We start from the raw sequence: 13757 nt of genomic DNA, 5'->3' as shown, positions 1-13757 counted from the left end.
GGCATTCAGGAAACAAGACGATTGAGTCGAAGTGAGTGTGGAGGAGTGCATATGGAATTAGTGGATGTTTGTATTTATGCGTTTGTTAAGAGTAGTGTGTGGTAGTTAAACACTTTATTTTGATTCTGTGCAATTCTCCCCTAGAAATCCCCGCGTTACCCCGAGGTGTATTTATTTAGTTCGCGTTAGATGCATTTGATGTTTAGTTTCAGGTTCTACCTCTTGTCTTTTTAGGTTAAGGTGATAAGTCTCACATTCATTTCATAGAAGTTGTCATAACATTTATGTTGTTTCCTTTCTCTTCTCGTATCAAACCTGTGCCAGCACATTATGTATAATGATTTCATAAATTGACTTATGGCAACTAGACCAGATGAATAAAAATCCTTTTAAAATCATCGTCATCTATGTTTTCTCATTCCCATTTTTAGTTCCCCATCTGTATTGTTTGTTATAAATGTGACTGGTTGTAGTTGATTAGTTTGTGCTGCAGAAAAGAGCCACACTGATGTTGATAATAATCATACATGCTTGAATCAAATCATTTAAGGGGTTTCAATACACATTAGTTTATTCAATTATGCTTTTACACAGTTGAGGGCATTCTGCCTCTATAACATCATAGTAGTGCTTAGATCTCAAATCTATCCAACAATAATGACAGCAACCGATATTGACGGGGCTGTTTGTCGAAGATCCCATTATGAACCGTATTACCACAGCCAAAGTACGACACAGGTTTACTAAATAAAAGTCAATGCTGATCCTGGATCAGATGCTTTTGAAGTGGTAAGGGCTTTTAAAGGGTGCATGCTTTTTAACTATTTGCAACAATCCTTAACAATAAAAAGCACAGTTGGGTCTTAAAGGTCAGCAGGGAGGCAAGAAAGTTCGCAGCACCAGACTCGGACTGTGCCACTGTTGTGCCACCAGGGCTGGAAGATACAGCAGCATCTTCTCAGCTGTGCTTGGTGTGCAGCATCTCGGTGAGTAGAGAGTTGCATGGCAAATCTCCCAGAAGATGGCGTTGGTACAAATACTCCTCAACCTGCAAACTAATGCTGCGTACTTCAGGTAGTCGTAGCAACAGCTGGCCAAACTTGTCTGATTGTCTTGGATGACTCTGTTGGGTGTACTCCATCAGGGCTCTGTTCACCTTCTCTTGTGTCTGCTCCACCTGCTTGCGGCTCTGCACCGACTTCACATCTACAGCAGAAAGCAGATTCATCATACACCCTCAACTCCAGCAGCTGCATGCATGACTAACATTAATGGAAAAAGGTCAAAAAGCAAGCTACATCCGATGTGTATGTTCTAGAAAGTGTCTGACGAGACTTTCAAATAAAGCTCACCAGGGTTGAAGAGCACTAAGTGTTTGAGACAGACAAACTCATGTCTGTCCAACTGGAAGGCCTTCAGCTTGGACACTAAGTCTTGGGTCCTTGATACCAGGCGGCTCAGTGTCGCTCCTGCCTGAGAGATGATGGTCGACACCTCAATCTGCATCAGAATGACAGATAGCTGATGAAGAGCTCAAAATGTAAAGTGTCAGTGCAACCCAAAACAAGCTTGTTTAATCCAAAGACCTCGTTGATGAATGTAGGAAATCTGCAACTTTACCTGTTGTCCTGTGACCAGATATATGCAGCCCTCTTTGCTGTAGGTCACCTGTCTACAGAGGTGATCCAGGACCAGCAGCTCACTCCAGCAGCTCTGCAGCAGCACCATCTGGTCCTCCACCTGTGGGAAACGTACAAAACAAAAATATAAAAGTTGTACATTTAAAAACTACAACCTTTTGAGCTCAAATAAGTACAGCATACTGAAAGGGTTTTTGTAACTTTACAATTCATGATGAATCACCTTGAGCTCCTTGAAGAGTGCACTGTTCCTCGCCCACTCCACAAGCCCAAACAGTGTCTGGTCTGCTATTTTGCACATGATGCTAAATGTATTGAGGCGGTCGTGCTTGCCCCGGTTGGCCTGTTCTCTCTGCAGACTGGCGAGGACCTTGGCACACAGCTGGCTCTCATCCTGCGCCCCCTCCAGGAGTTGATCGAGGAAGTTGGGTTTAAGAGTGGCCGAGGAGGCAGCGTCTAGGGTTTGGGTGGGAGCCTGCGAGAGACATGTGGAGGGGCTGGATGTTGAGCAGGGCGGTGATGCGGATGTGCTTCTTGGTGTGAATGCATTGTCCGAAATGGGGTGGGTATAGTTTGTTGCAGCCGAGCTGTCGCTATAAAGCCTGTCTCCTTTCTCCTGGAGGTATCCGGGGAAGGTGTGATGGTACAGTTCAGAGTAGGGCAGCGAGAGAGGGGTGAGCACCCGGTCTGTATTCATTTTGTGGTCCAGAGACAGGGGAGCCCCCGACTGCTCTATGCCAGAGGGATACGTGTGGGCATGATGCAAAGCATCAAAAGGCAGTGGAGCAGTTGTGTGACTGCTCACCAGGTGAGGGTCATGTGGAGCTGTGGGCCGTTGCGTTTGAGTTGTTTCCATTTTAATCCTGTAAGGAGCAGTGTGTAGGTGGTGATACACCTTTTGCTGTTTCATTTGCCTGTCCCGCCGGTACAGAGGGCCAAATTTATTCCTGCCGCCTCTCATACGATCTGCTCTCACTGCTGTTGACAGATAATGAAACTGATGACGATTTAATTCATCAAACCGTTTTTCTTAGGGTTCAGATAGAAAGTCGTCATTTATAATCTGTGACATTACAGCACTGCCTGGTTTAGGACTTCTTATATTAACGTATGGGGGAGAAAAGAACATGCATGTCAGTGAAACGAGGCACGTCAAAATGGAGAAAAGTACACGTACAAAGGCATGAGTGCATGTGTGTATGTCCCTGGGGGTATTTACTGTACCTTCTCTTTTCATGCCCACTGACAAACACTTTTGGAAGCGGCAGAAAGGACAGCGTTTCCTCTGAGAAGGGTTCATGGGGCAGCTCTCTTGTTCCACACAGGTGTAATGCTTGTTATTCTGCACTGAGCGTTTAAAGAAGCCCTAGAGAGAGAGAGGACAGCAGACAGAGGATAATATATCTTAGTTCTACAATAGCTGACTGTGGCTATTAAATCCATACTACAAAACGCGCTTTATGGTGTTGTAGAGCATACATACTTTTCCTTGGATGGTCAAAGACTCTGTCCCTTACCTTGCAGCTTTCACAAGTAAGCAGTCCATAGTGGTATCCTGACACTTTGTCTCCACAGATGGGACAGCTCTCCTCCGACTCTAGTCGGCCGTCTGCTTCTGCTTTTAATTCTGGAGCTGGAGAATGACACCACCATTAACGCTGAATGTCAAATGTGCAGGACGACACAATCTGCTGACGCTGACGACCGCTAATGTGGCACAAGGTGAGAAAACAAGTGCTGGTTGTAAAATGGGGATCGTTATGGTGATGTGCCAAGAAAATCCTACTTCAACCTGCTTTTCTCTTTTCCTTTCATCGGCTCTCTTTTTATTTTTTTTCCTTCACACAGTGGCGCCAAAAGGTAAGTGGACCTTTGAGTTGTATCTTTTATTGGGAATGATTTGTGTATTTGGTAGTTACAGAAACACTATTACAGCTCCATATTCCAGTTTGCATCAGTGCAGGTAATATCTCAAGTCCGTCACAAAGAAGGTTTGGAGTTGAAAATATGTCAGGAATAAGACCAGTGATACTGTTCGTTAAAAGAGTGTAGATTACTCAGGTTCTGTCATCTAATGAGGTGTATTGCTCCTCAGCATGTTGAGAGCATAGTGAGAAGTACAGGACGATCCCTCTGTTACAGACAGTACCTTATCACTGTGAACACAGATATGACCCTTATGTAATCTCCAATCTACCAAATTAAAACCTGTGGCACAATGGTGAACAACTTTATCCCTTTACTTCTGTAAATGGAGTTTTAACATGGACATCATCAATATAATTTATATACCTTGTCATACTACACATTTCCAGACACCTTTACACTCCAACTTTAAAACAAATCATTTAAGTTATAGATTTAAAACCACATACATATTCAAACATTATTTGAAACCCGTCTTTAAAGGCACTATCGAAGTAGCTCGTACATACATGTTGATGGTCCCGCCGAAGTTAACAGATCCTCTGGGTAATTGCCAGGGTTGTGGAGAAGTGGCTGCTGTGGGTGATAATCCGGTAGGTCCATTATGGCTGATGAGACATGAGCTTTAGGGTCCACCTAGCCTGATCTTCATTGTTTCAGCGATCAGGAGGCCAGACAGACACAGGAGAGGCACACAATGGCCCGCTGGCAGGCCCCACAGCCCGGTGGACTGATGGCCGTTTGAGGCCCACAAGTGGATTTAGTGGACTTCGATCTGTAGTCTGTCATAAAACCTCTCCTGACTGGCACGCCTACCCATTCAGCCAGCCAACCCCTATATTGGGGACAGTCAGATATCCACCTGTTGGAATTTAACTGCTGTGAAATCACTCCAGTATCATTGAGCCATCCTGGAGCTCAGCTGATAAGATAAGGGTCAACTGAAGAGTGCAGATAATCACAGTCAAAACTACAGTCGTTCAGACTTCATTTTAATTTCTGAATGATCATTTTGTTGAATTGCAATTCAAGCAGTGGTGTGTGAGAATAGCCAGGTTATTTATTTATTTAAGTAAAAGTACTTGTGAAACAATGTAAAGAATAATCTAATACTTTCTGAGTAAAGGTGCTTCATTACACATCTTACTTAGGTTAAAACACAGAAGCATTATCAGCACTGCAGAAAAAATTGTCCTTTTTGAATGTGACATTATCATAAAGTTAGTTACATCTATGTGTAAATAGCATTTTACTGTTGTACTGTTGATGATTCTTTCTCTTTGCGTAATTTAAATGAAACCATCTGAGGGTGAGATCTTTAGAGAGAAAGTTACTCTTTAGCATAACTGGTAACCAAGCTCAATAACTTCTTTTTGGTGCGGCGTCACAGACCAAGGTGTTTGAAAGCCACTGGTTGAATCTTTAACAATGTATTCTATTTCATAAGCGGATCGTGTATTATTTTTATGCAAAATGTTGACCTGCAAAGTAGCTGTCATATAAATGTAGTGGAAGTAAAACATTTTCATCTGACATGTAGGATGCAGAAACCCAGACCAGAACTTTAGTAAATTACAATACTCGAGTAAATGTACCGAGTTATTGCCCACCACCAAATTTAAGTTTGACATCAGCTGTTCATTCGCGAGTAAAATATAATGTATCCTCCTTAATACTGCAGTTGATAAAAGGGCAGTAATCTTTTGCTATGCTCAGTATAATTCAATTTTAGCCAATTGCTGAATTGGGATTAACTTGTTCCAGTTACCATGCCACTGCTTGATAAGGTGCCGTGGCTGCTTTGAAGAAGCTCACAGTGACGTCAAAGCAAAAGGGCAGTTCAAGGGTGGATGGTTATGACTCCTGCACATTAGCTTGTAAATGGATTACAACAGCCATCAATAAAAATAAAAAAACTCACACTATTTTTTTTTACCTGTCTGGTTTCAGACACATTGACACTGTTTTCTCTCGCTCACGGAGTAAATCTTCAAAATATTCAACAATTCTTGTCAAAGGTAAACAAAAATCAAGCAGTATGTGTAAGCCGTACTGCTATTCTTGGAGCTAGCAGTGCCATCTAGTGGTAGAGTAGAGTAGTTCTGTTCTAAATTGGAGCGAGACATCTTTTGCAGCTTCATCTATTCAAACCAGCTGTTTTTTGACACATATTTAGGATAAGTCCAAAGACGAGGCCTTTTATTGGTAATGCAATGGTGTCATTTTATTGGACAAAAAACAAAAACAAACAAGCCAGTGTAGAGCTATCTTCATGGTGTATTCAAATAATTCCAATCCATCTACATTTTCTTTGAATCTGTGCTCTTGCTGGCAGGTTATCTATATGACACTTTATGACTAAGGCAATGTCCAGCTACATCTCCTCATATACTATGTTTACAGTAAGCTGTCAGTTTTCCTCACTGCTGTCACTGCCACTGTCACACACCGGTTCATCCTCGCTGACGAACCACACCTCGTTGTGCCTGTTCAACATCGTCATTGGGCTGCAAAATAATTTAAAAAAAAAAAAAGTCCACACACAATTATTTATTGCACAATATAAAATTGATCAACACATATTGCAGTTTATCTTTCTTTCTGATTATCGTTGAGAAAATCATTAATTTGTTTACCTGTTATATCCAACACCATAGTGGGAGCTCTTGGTGTACTTTGCACCCACTGCATTGAGGGCAGAGGACAGACTGTTTGCTTTGATTTTGTCACTTATGCCCACCATCCATCCTCCGTAGCTCCGTACATACACTTTCATTTCAGGCATTTGATTGATGTAAACCTGCAAATCAACAAAGTTTAATTATTAAGGTAGAACTCACAGAATGAATTGAAACATGGCATCATGGCATTACAAAATGAAGGTTTATGTGTTTTATCTTTTTTGCCATGTTATGTCAAAGAAGCTTACATTCACATCAGAAGGTGGGGGGGGATTTTGTTGATGTTCAACAGGCAGCAAGAAACTCATTTTGTAGGTACTCCATTCCAACCACAAACCCGTGGTCGGTACTTCAATAATAACAGGAGCTGTCATTTGAATGTCATTCTCTGTAGGTAAACATTTAGAAAATAAAACAGAAAGAAATGCACAGCAAAAAAATGTTCTGGCTTGAATATTCAATAAAACCGCCAAACTATTTCTGCTCTCTGAGCACAGCTAAATACAATAATTATGATGTCAGGTCAAAAGGCCATTTTGATTTTAACCACACAACATATTCAAACTGAGGCTGGGCAATCTGCTTTTAAATATGATGTTCCTTGCAAACTGGCTGCAAAACAAAAAGTTTAAAACTTCTTACAAATTTTGACTGCTCTATACTTTTTTCCTGTAATATTGGTACCTTTTATGTAGTTAAACAGTCGTTTGAATGTGGTCATTGATGCAAAGTCCATGCTCCAGGATTCTTCATCAGTTGAAACCCAGTTGACAGATTCGTAGTGACGGACCTGATGGACATGAACACACATGGTAAAGAAGAAGGCTTTTTTTGTTTTTTTTGAAAGTCTTTTGCACCTCAAATGTGAAAAGCTTTCTGCTCAGACCGACTCACTTCGTAATCATCAGTTTTACAGATCAGATCAAACAGCAGGCACTGTTCTGCTTCAGTACAGAAACTTAACTCAGATGAGTTTCTGTATAATTAGAAAGGCAAACATAAAAAAATGTTTTTGGTTAAATGTTTTTAGTTAAATGCAACAATCTACTTAAACTGGGCGTTCTTTTCTTACCCAACTCTGGCCTCAGCCGTGAAGACGAACAGGAAGCCAACAAGCGCTGGAAGGTAAATCCTGAAACACATATGGTTTTCATTAAAATATTTTTTTGCACCCAGACAAAAATAAATAGAAATAAGGACAGCTTTCTCACAGCATGTAAGGTTAGTTCGTTAACCAAGAAATCTATATTCATTGAATTTAATCCAAGACAATGTTAACCATAAAATTGTACTTACATTGTGGCAGATGGTTGCGTTCAGTGTTTTCAAAAATGTTATCTTTGCAGTCTGGTCCACAGCAACTATTTATTCCAAGTCTGGTTATGAAAGAAAAACTGGCCACTCCCTGGACACACAATACAAACCAGACAGACCAATGGGAACCAAAAGCAGTACTTAACAATTATATAACAAACACAGAGACACATGTTTTTTTTCTTATTTTGTAACTTCTGATATCTCTTTAATATAGATGATCCTAAAGAGATCCAGTTTGGACTACTCTGTGCCAGGAGGTCGACACAATGTCAGATACACGTAGTTTAACACAATTCAAAGAAACAGCACTTCAACTAAGACACAACATTCAATACTCAGTTTTGGTTGAGATGGCTAAAGATGTGTTGCTGTATCTTTTCATTGACTTTTACCAACATCATCTACAGGTCAGCTGTTTTAAAGTCAGTATGTTAAGTTTTGTGTTTGTGTGCAACATGATTCAGAAGAGGTGCATAGACGAGACGCAGGCCTTTCTAATCTGGCTGGCTGCAGTGTGATCTAAGAAAAACAAAGTTGTCTGTATTTGTTGACACTTATTATACACTTAAATTGAAGACCAAGCAGATTTATTGAATTCCATTTCACTTTACAGATTTACCAATTAAAGTACGATACCTGATAGAAAAGAGAATTGCCAATCAATAAGCAAAATACTCCAACGGTCCCCTTTTTTGTTTTACTTTTGTCACTTGCAAGTATAATTCCATGTGACTTGATTTCTCTTCTATTGTGCATCTATAATCTTATTATCAGAATAGGTGGATAACCAATAAGGATTCACTCTTTAAAAGTTGTATAACCATCAAACCATCAGGCCACCTGAGTACCAAACATCAGATGGTATACATTTTGACAAAACGTAAGGTGAGGTGGTGGCTCAAGTTTCTCTGGACATCAATGAAACGTATTCAGTTCCCATACCACCACGTTGTTCTGTACATCCTGTCCCACCTGTGGCATGCAGAAACAAATAAGTTGCTTGAACATAAATGATGGCCTTACTAGGTGAGAATCATGTCACAAGAGAAGTTCTTACATACCTTTTGTTAGCAAAGATCACATGACACCGCGTTTTGTTCGAGGGGAGCCACAATTCTGTGGAGATGGTTCCAATTTCAGAAAAATGTATTCAACCACGAAACATGAGATACAATTTCACCCAGACAGATGAAAGCAGATTAGTGCACAATCAGGCCATACGTGGGAAGAAAGTTTTACCAATTAAAATCTAATTGAATACTGAAATGTAATGATTTTGTGAAAGAATGTGACTGTTAATGACTTATTTGAATTATATGCGTACATGCATGACTTTTAATTACTTTTTTATGACATGCTATACTATGACATATTTTGTGACATTAAACGATGAGCTTTATTTATATTTTGACTTACTATACTAGAACATGTCTAACACATTTTGTGATTACAATACGTTAGTTTTTTTGGAAAATCTAACATTGCCGACTTTTTATGTATTTTTTTGATATACTATTACTACTGACTTTTTACCTTATCAAATATTGTGGCTCATTTAATACTTTATTTTTTCAACAAACTATACTATTACTTTTTTTTTTAATATACTTTACTTAGTTTTATTTCAACATCTTCAATATCTACCTTTATAGAAATACTATTCCATGAATTTTCTGTGCTTTTTTGTACTTTTTTTTTAATATAATACTATGATTTTTTTTCTAAATGCTCAACTAAGACTTATTTACCCTCCTGTCATTTTTGTTACTCCCCCTTACTTTAGTGTTCCCGACCGGTCTGTTTTAACTGCTCTTACATAAACACACAAAATATGAATCATCACCATATTTTATTGAACACCTTTTCAAGCTGTAAACGGTGTCTCAGACTAGTGAAAATGTATCGCTAAATTTGGTCCAGAGCCTCATCAGTCACCAACTTTTTGTGCTCACAGTGTAAAGTGAGTGAGCGGAAAGGTTTATTTAGGTAGAAAATGAAAAGATATGAAGCATTGTTTAGTCTGAAAGGTAAGGTTCATGTAGGGACACACATGAGCGTAGGATAGAGACAGCTTCCGATAACAATCACCTGAGGTGTGTGTGTGTGTGTGTGTGTGTGTGTGTGTGTGTGTGTGTGTGTGTGTGTGTGTGTGTCTGTGTGTGTGTGTGTGTGTGTGTGTGTGTAAGATTGAACATATTAACTTTTATTTTTTGTAAACGTTAGTATTCTGTTCATTGTCGCTAGATGGAGTTGATGGTTGACAGCTAATAAATGTACTTCACTCCCATCTAGTGGTCACAGTGAAGAACTGCAACACATTCAATTCATCGAGCTATACAGTGATAATAAGATACTTTCAAAATGAAGAGTCCAAGTTGAAACAATCCAATTCTTGACGAGGGTTGAAGACAATAATACAACTTTAAGCACTAATGTTAATCTTATTTGTATTACAGTATTGTACTTTATCATCAAATCATGGAAACCTGCACAGGGAACAGGAATATATGATGGAAGAATTAAATAAGAAATTATAAAACTATTTATTGCAAAAAGCACCATATTACTATATGACTTAATTAAAGGTACATGTTTATAGAAATGTATAGAACAGGCATATTTTTCTGTAATACTGCTACTACTTATAATCAACTCACAGTTCTCTAATTTATTCTGTGACTAAGGTATATAAGATTACTTTCTGTAATCAAAAGTTGAACCCACAACATAACACAGTGATAATGTGGCAAACAACGTTTCACGTGATGAGATGTGCTGCCCTTTTCACGGTAATCACCGGAAGAACTACAACTCCCACACACTGATTCGCCCTGCGTGACCCATTTAGGTAATCGCGGAGCTTATTTCGCCGCCTGTCCCGTTGTGGTTTAGACCTCCTCCCACGCGCGCAGTGACGTCATACGTCGACCCGGTGGGTGAGGGGGAACATAGTTGTTCTTTCCCATCTCTGTCGCGGTTGAGGACGCTCCACGCTACAGGTTGGTAGAACAACTCCTCCACGCGGGAACAGGCGTCCGACTCTGCACTTGGTTGAGGTTAACTCGTCCTAGGAGTTAAAAATAATCTAGTCTATATTTCATCCCTTGTGGTGTAAGTATTTGCATTCATTGCATGTCATTATATATATATATATATATATATATATATATATATATATATATATATATATATATATATATATATATATATATATATATATGTATGTATGTATGTATGTATGTATGTATATATATATATATATATATATATATATATATATATATATATATATATATATATATATATATATGTGTGTGTGTGTGTGTGTGTGTGTGTGTGTGTGTGTATAATGTGTGTTTGTGTATATAATTCTATTATCATGTTGTGCCATGCCATTTCACATACTCACTGTAATACCTGTTACAGCTTTGAGTGAGAATGCAGGGCCTCTGTAGACTGTAGATGTTAATCTTGCAATTGTAGGCAGCTACACATTCCAGGATACATTAATAAGATCAGAGCGAATATAATCTTTGAACAAATACCAAAGTGGCTTAATAGGTGGTGCATTTCCAAATCAAAACATCAGGCATATCATCTTACGTCGACTTGTTATTCAGGGGAATGTTATGTTTTTCTTTTATTGACTGGACTCTTGTTGTTACTGTGCTTTTTAAACATTACTCTCTCACATCATCTTCTGGGTATTTTGCAACAGCAAATAAATAAATCAATAACTTCGTTAGATACACGCATGGCACCCTGGTGTAAGTGGATTACAACACTGAATCACAAAATAACATCTGTATTGTACAAAATGGGGATGACGACATAATACTGGGAGGATTTTCCTTTCATTAAATTTCCCCGACAGGGCAGCAGGATCCTTTTCAGCTTTGAAGTCAAGAGGTCAAACGGCCATGGGAGCCAGGAGGGTGCTGGTGACCGGGTGCTCGTCTGGCATCGGCTTGGCTGTGGCTGCGCGGCTGGCCAAGGATGAGCTCAGACGCTTTAGAGGTCAGCCATTCACTGTCCTCAACCAGAACAGACTTGATATATATATATAACTACATGCTACTTACTTCCTGTCTATTCGTTGTTAATCTGAGGCAGTGGTTGCCACAATGAGGGATCTTGGGAAACGGGGCCCCTTGGAGAAAGCGGCAGGTGACTCCTTAAACAAAACCCTGGAAATCAAACAGTTGGATGCCTGTTGTGAAGCCTCCATCAAAGCGTGTGTTGACAGCCTGCCGGACAGACGGGTGGATGTTCTTGGTAGGCCATCTCTCATTTGCATCCTAGACACGTTCTAAGTGCTTTAAAGATCTCTCCACAAGCATGGGATGACGTCGAATACTCCACTGCTGTAGTGAACAACGCTGGCGTCGGCATGATCGGGCCACTGGAGTGCCAAAGTATCGACGCAATGAAGGAGCTCTTTGACACAAACTTCTTTGGCCTGGCCCGGCTGGTGAGAGAGCTGCTACCTGACATGAAGCGGAGGAAGAGCGGCCATATCGTGGTGATGAGCAGTGTCATGGGAATACAGGGTGCGTTTGTTCGCGTCAGTCATATCACAGAAGACGCTGACGATTAAAAGAGAGTTACAGTAACATGTTTCCTTGTGTTCCTACACAGGGCTTCTGTTCAATGACGTGTACTCGGCCTCCAAATTTGCAGTGGAGGGATTTTGTGAAAGTCTGGCAGTGCAAGCAATGAAGTTTAACATCAAGTGATTACATGACCTGAAACATGTTTCATGTTTCATGCAGTCAACCAACAATTCAAGTGGAAGGCAACAGTGGTCCAAAATGCATTTTTTAAATTTTATTTATATCTCTGTCACAAGGACAACTCTGGTGGAACCCGGCCCTGTGGTGACAGCGTTTGAAAGAAAAGTGTATGAGGACGCAGAGAAGATGGATCTATCGGGAACGGACGAGGAGACCGCCAAAATCTTCCGAGAAATCTACCTGCCATACTCCATGAAGGTCTTCGCCTCATTAGGCCAGACACCAGAGGAAGTGGCTGAGGCAAGTGATGCTAATTTCCATTGAAGTTCAAAAGGTCGCCAACAATAAAAAAACATTTCAGGGGACATGCAGTGTTCAGCGGTGATGTCGTTCTGTTTGTTTTCTAGCAAACGTTTAAAGTGATCACAGCCAAGGAGCCTCCCCTGCGCCACCAGACCAACCGCCTGTACATGCCCATGACAGCCCTGAAGCATGCAGATCCGACCGGCCGACTGCCTCTGGACGCCTTCTACAAGATGATCTTCAAACACCACCGCGTGTTCGATGCTGCTCTCGGGATGCTGCGCCTGCTGCACAGGAGGGCCGGGAAGAAATAAAGAAGATTCTGTCAGCTTCCATGGACTGTTTGTAATGTAACATTGTTCTTAAGGAGACAGTGATTGACTGCGGTGGCTACGACTTGTCACAGTCTTTGACGTACACAATCCAACTGTGGTGTAATGTAGGATGTTGTCTGTAAACTGCACATTAACTCTAAAAATAATGTGAATTACTCCTGTACTGTAAGTATTCGTAGACCTTTCTTTTTTTGCAGAGGCAAACACTATAATAACAACAATGTGGTATATAAGTAAGTACTACTTTAATGATTCTAACAATGAAGAATTGTATTATACAAGTGAAAACAAATCGTGGATATCAGTCGACAATACATCAGACAAGCAGGCGTCATCCAGAGTAGGCTCTCGTCCCCACAACCATTTTAGGGGGAATACAATCCTGTGTAATTGATAACAGCATCGCTATTGCTACCCTCACTTTTAGGAGAAAGAAACACAATGTCGCATTAGGAGATTGCAGTTAGACAAAACTAACTGCAATTAAACCACTGCCACTCTTCAGTTTGAGTTACTCACAACGTTGCTCCTCCTGCTTTTATTCAAGAGACAAAATACAGAATTACTCTTTTGGGGACCAATTCCTCAGTTTATGAAGCTTCATTTCAGCATCACTTGTTGAAAGTAGCCTGAGTTAAAGATCAACAAGCGACAATACTACAACAGTACCAGTTGTATTTATGTTGCTGTGATTACAGCGAGAACATGACATCATATTTACACAAGACAGATTGAATTTGTGCCGGCAGAAAATCAGATTGAGTGTTAAGGAGTCAACCGATATTTCATTAGTCAAGTTAGGCTGACTTTCATTGTTGGGAG

At 40.2% G+C, this 13757-nt stretch overlaps 3 protein-coding genes across 4 annotated transcripts; 1 reads left to right on the top strand and 2 right to left on the bottom strand.

Annotated features, from left to right (window-relative positions):
• Positions 1-958: 958 nt before the first annotated feature.
• Positions 959-4169, bottom strand: nr5a5 (nuclear receptor subfamily 5, group A, member 5). Its single transcript, XM_068578064.1, has 7 exons — positions 4076-4169; positions 3158-3273; positions 2865-3006; positions 1864-2618; positions 1621-1740; positions 1353-1500; positions 959-1206 (listed from the first exon to the last, which is right to left on the bottom strand). The coding sequence occupies exons 1-7, from the start codon at positions 4167-4169 to the stop codon at positions 959-961; spliced, it is 1623 nt and encodes a 540-aa protein (XP_068434165.1).
• Positions 4170-5833: 1664 nt separating this feature from the next.
• On the bottom strand, positions 5834-7390 carry soul5 (heme-binding protein soul5). The gene is made up of 6 exons (XM_068578350.1): positions 7320-7390; positions 7142-7223; positions 6932-7037; positions 6496-6635; positions 6203-6366; positions 5834-6073 (listed from the first exon to the last, which is right to left on the bottom strand). Exons 1-6 carry the CDS (start codon positions 7388-7390, stop codon positions 5977-5979), a joined length of 660 nt encoding a protein of 219 aa, XP_068434451.1. The 3' UTR covers positions 5834-5976.
• Positions 7391-10617: 3227 nt separating this feature from the next.
• Positions 10618-12933, top strand: zmp:0000001048 (retinol dehydrogenase 8). Of its 2 annotated transcripts, none has more exons than XM_068578824.1 (7): positions 10618-10675; positions 11439-11581; positions 11678-11839; positions 11935-12114; positions 12203-12296; positions 12414-12597; positions 12705-12933. In XM_068578824.1, exons 2-7 carry the CDS (start codon positions 11485-11487, stop codon positions 12912-12914), a joined length of 927 nt encoding a protein of 308 aa, XP_068434925.1. In that variant the 5' UTR covers positions 10618-10675; positions 11439-11484; the 3' UTR covers positions 12915-12933. The 2 variants fall into 2 exon arrangements, with proteins under 2 accessions (XP_068434925.1, XP_068434926.1); XM_068578825.1 differs by having other exon boundaries at positions 10620-10675; positions 11674-11839.
• Positions 12934-13757: the final 824 nt, after the last annotated feature.

Source organism: Clinocottus analis, unplaced genomic scaffold (genome assembly GCF_023055335.1).
Source record: "Clinocottus analis isolate CAN_PGR_092001 unplaced genomic scaffold, fCliAna1.0.p SCAF_16, whole genome shotgun sequence".
Taxonomy (NCBI): Eukaryota; Metazoa; Chordata; class Actinopteri; order Perciformes; family Cottidae; genus Clinocottus; species Clinocottus analis.
Note: the sequence above shows the minus strand (reverse complement) of the source record. Positions and strands in the feature narration are given on the sequence as shown.

Excerpts from the sequence above, each read along its gene's own strand:
- nr5a5 (XM_068578064.1), bottom strand. The coding sequence starts at position 4,169 with ATGGACCTACCGGATTATCACCCACAGCAGCCACTTCTCCACAACCCT. Across the intron at positions 3,274-4,075 it reads TTCGGCGGGACCATCAACAT|CTCCAGAATTAAAAGCAGAA; the intron begins GTATGTACGAGC and ends GTCATTCTCCAG. Across the intron at positions 2,619-2,864 it reads AGTGGGCATGAAAAGAGAAG|CAGTGAGAGCAGATCGTATG; the intron begins GTACAGTAAATA and ends ATCTGTCAACAG.
- soul5 (XM_068578350.1), bottom strand. The coding sequence starts at position 7,390 with ATGTGTTTCAGGATTTACCTTCCAGCGCTTGTTGGCTTCCTGTTCGTC. Across the intron at positions 7,038-7,141 it reads GTAAAACTGATGATTACGAA|GTCCGTCACTACGAATCTGT; the intron begins GTGAGTCGGTCT and ends CATGTCCATCAG. Across the intron at positions 6,074-6,202 it reads TATGGTGTTGGATATAACAG|CCCAATGACGATGTTGAACA; the intron begins GTAAACAAATTA and ends ATTATTTTGCAG.
- zmp:0000001048 (XM_068578824.1), top strand. The coding sequence starts at position 11,485 with ATGGGAGCCAGGAGGGTGCTGGTGACCGGGTGCTCGTCTGGCATCGGC. Across the intron at positions 11,840-11,934 it reads CAGACGGGTGGATGTTCTTG|TGAACAACGCTGGCGTCGGC; the intron begins GTAGGCCATCTC and ends CCACTGCTGTAG. Across the intron at positions 12,598-12,704 it reads CACCAGAGGAAGTGGCTGAG|CAAACGTTTAAAGTGATCAC; the intron begins GCAAGTGATGCT and ends TTTGTTTTCTAG.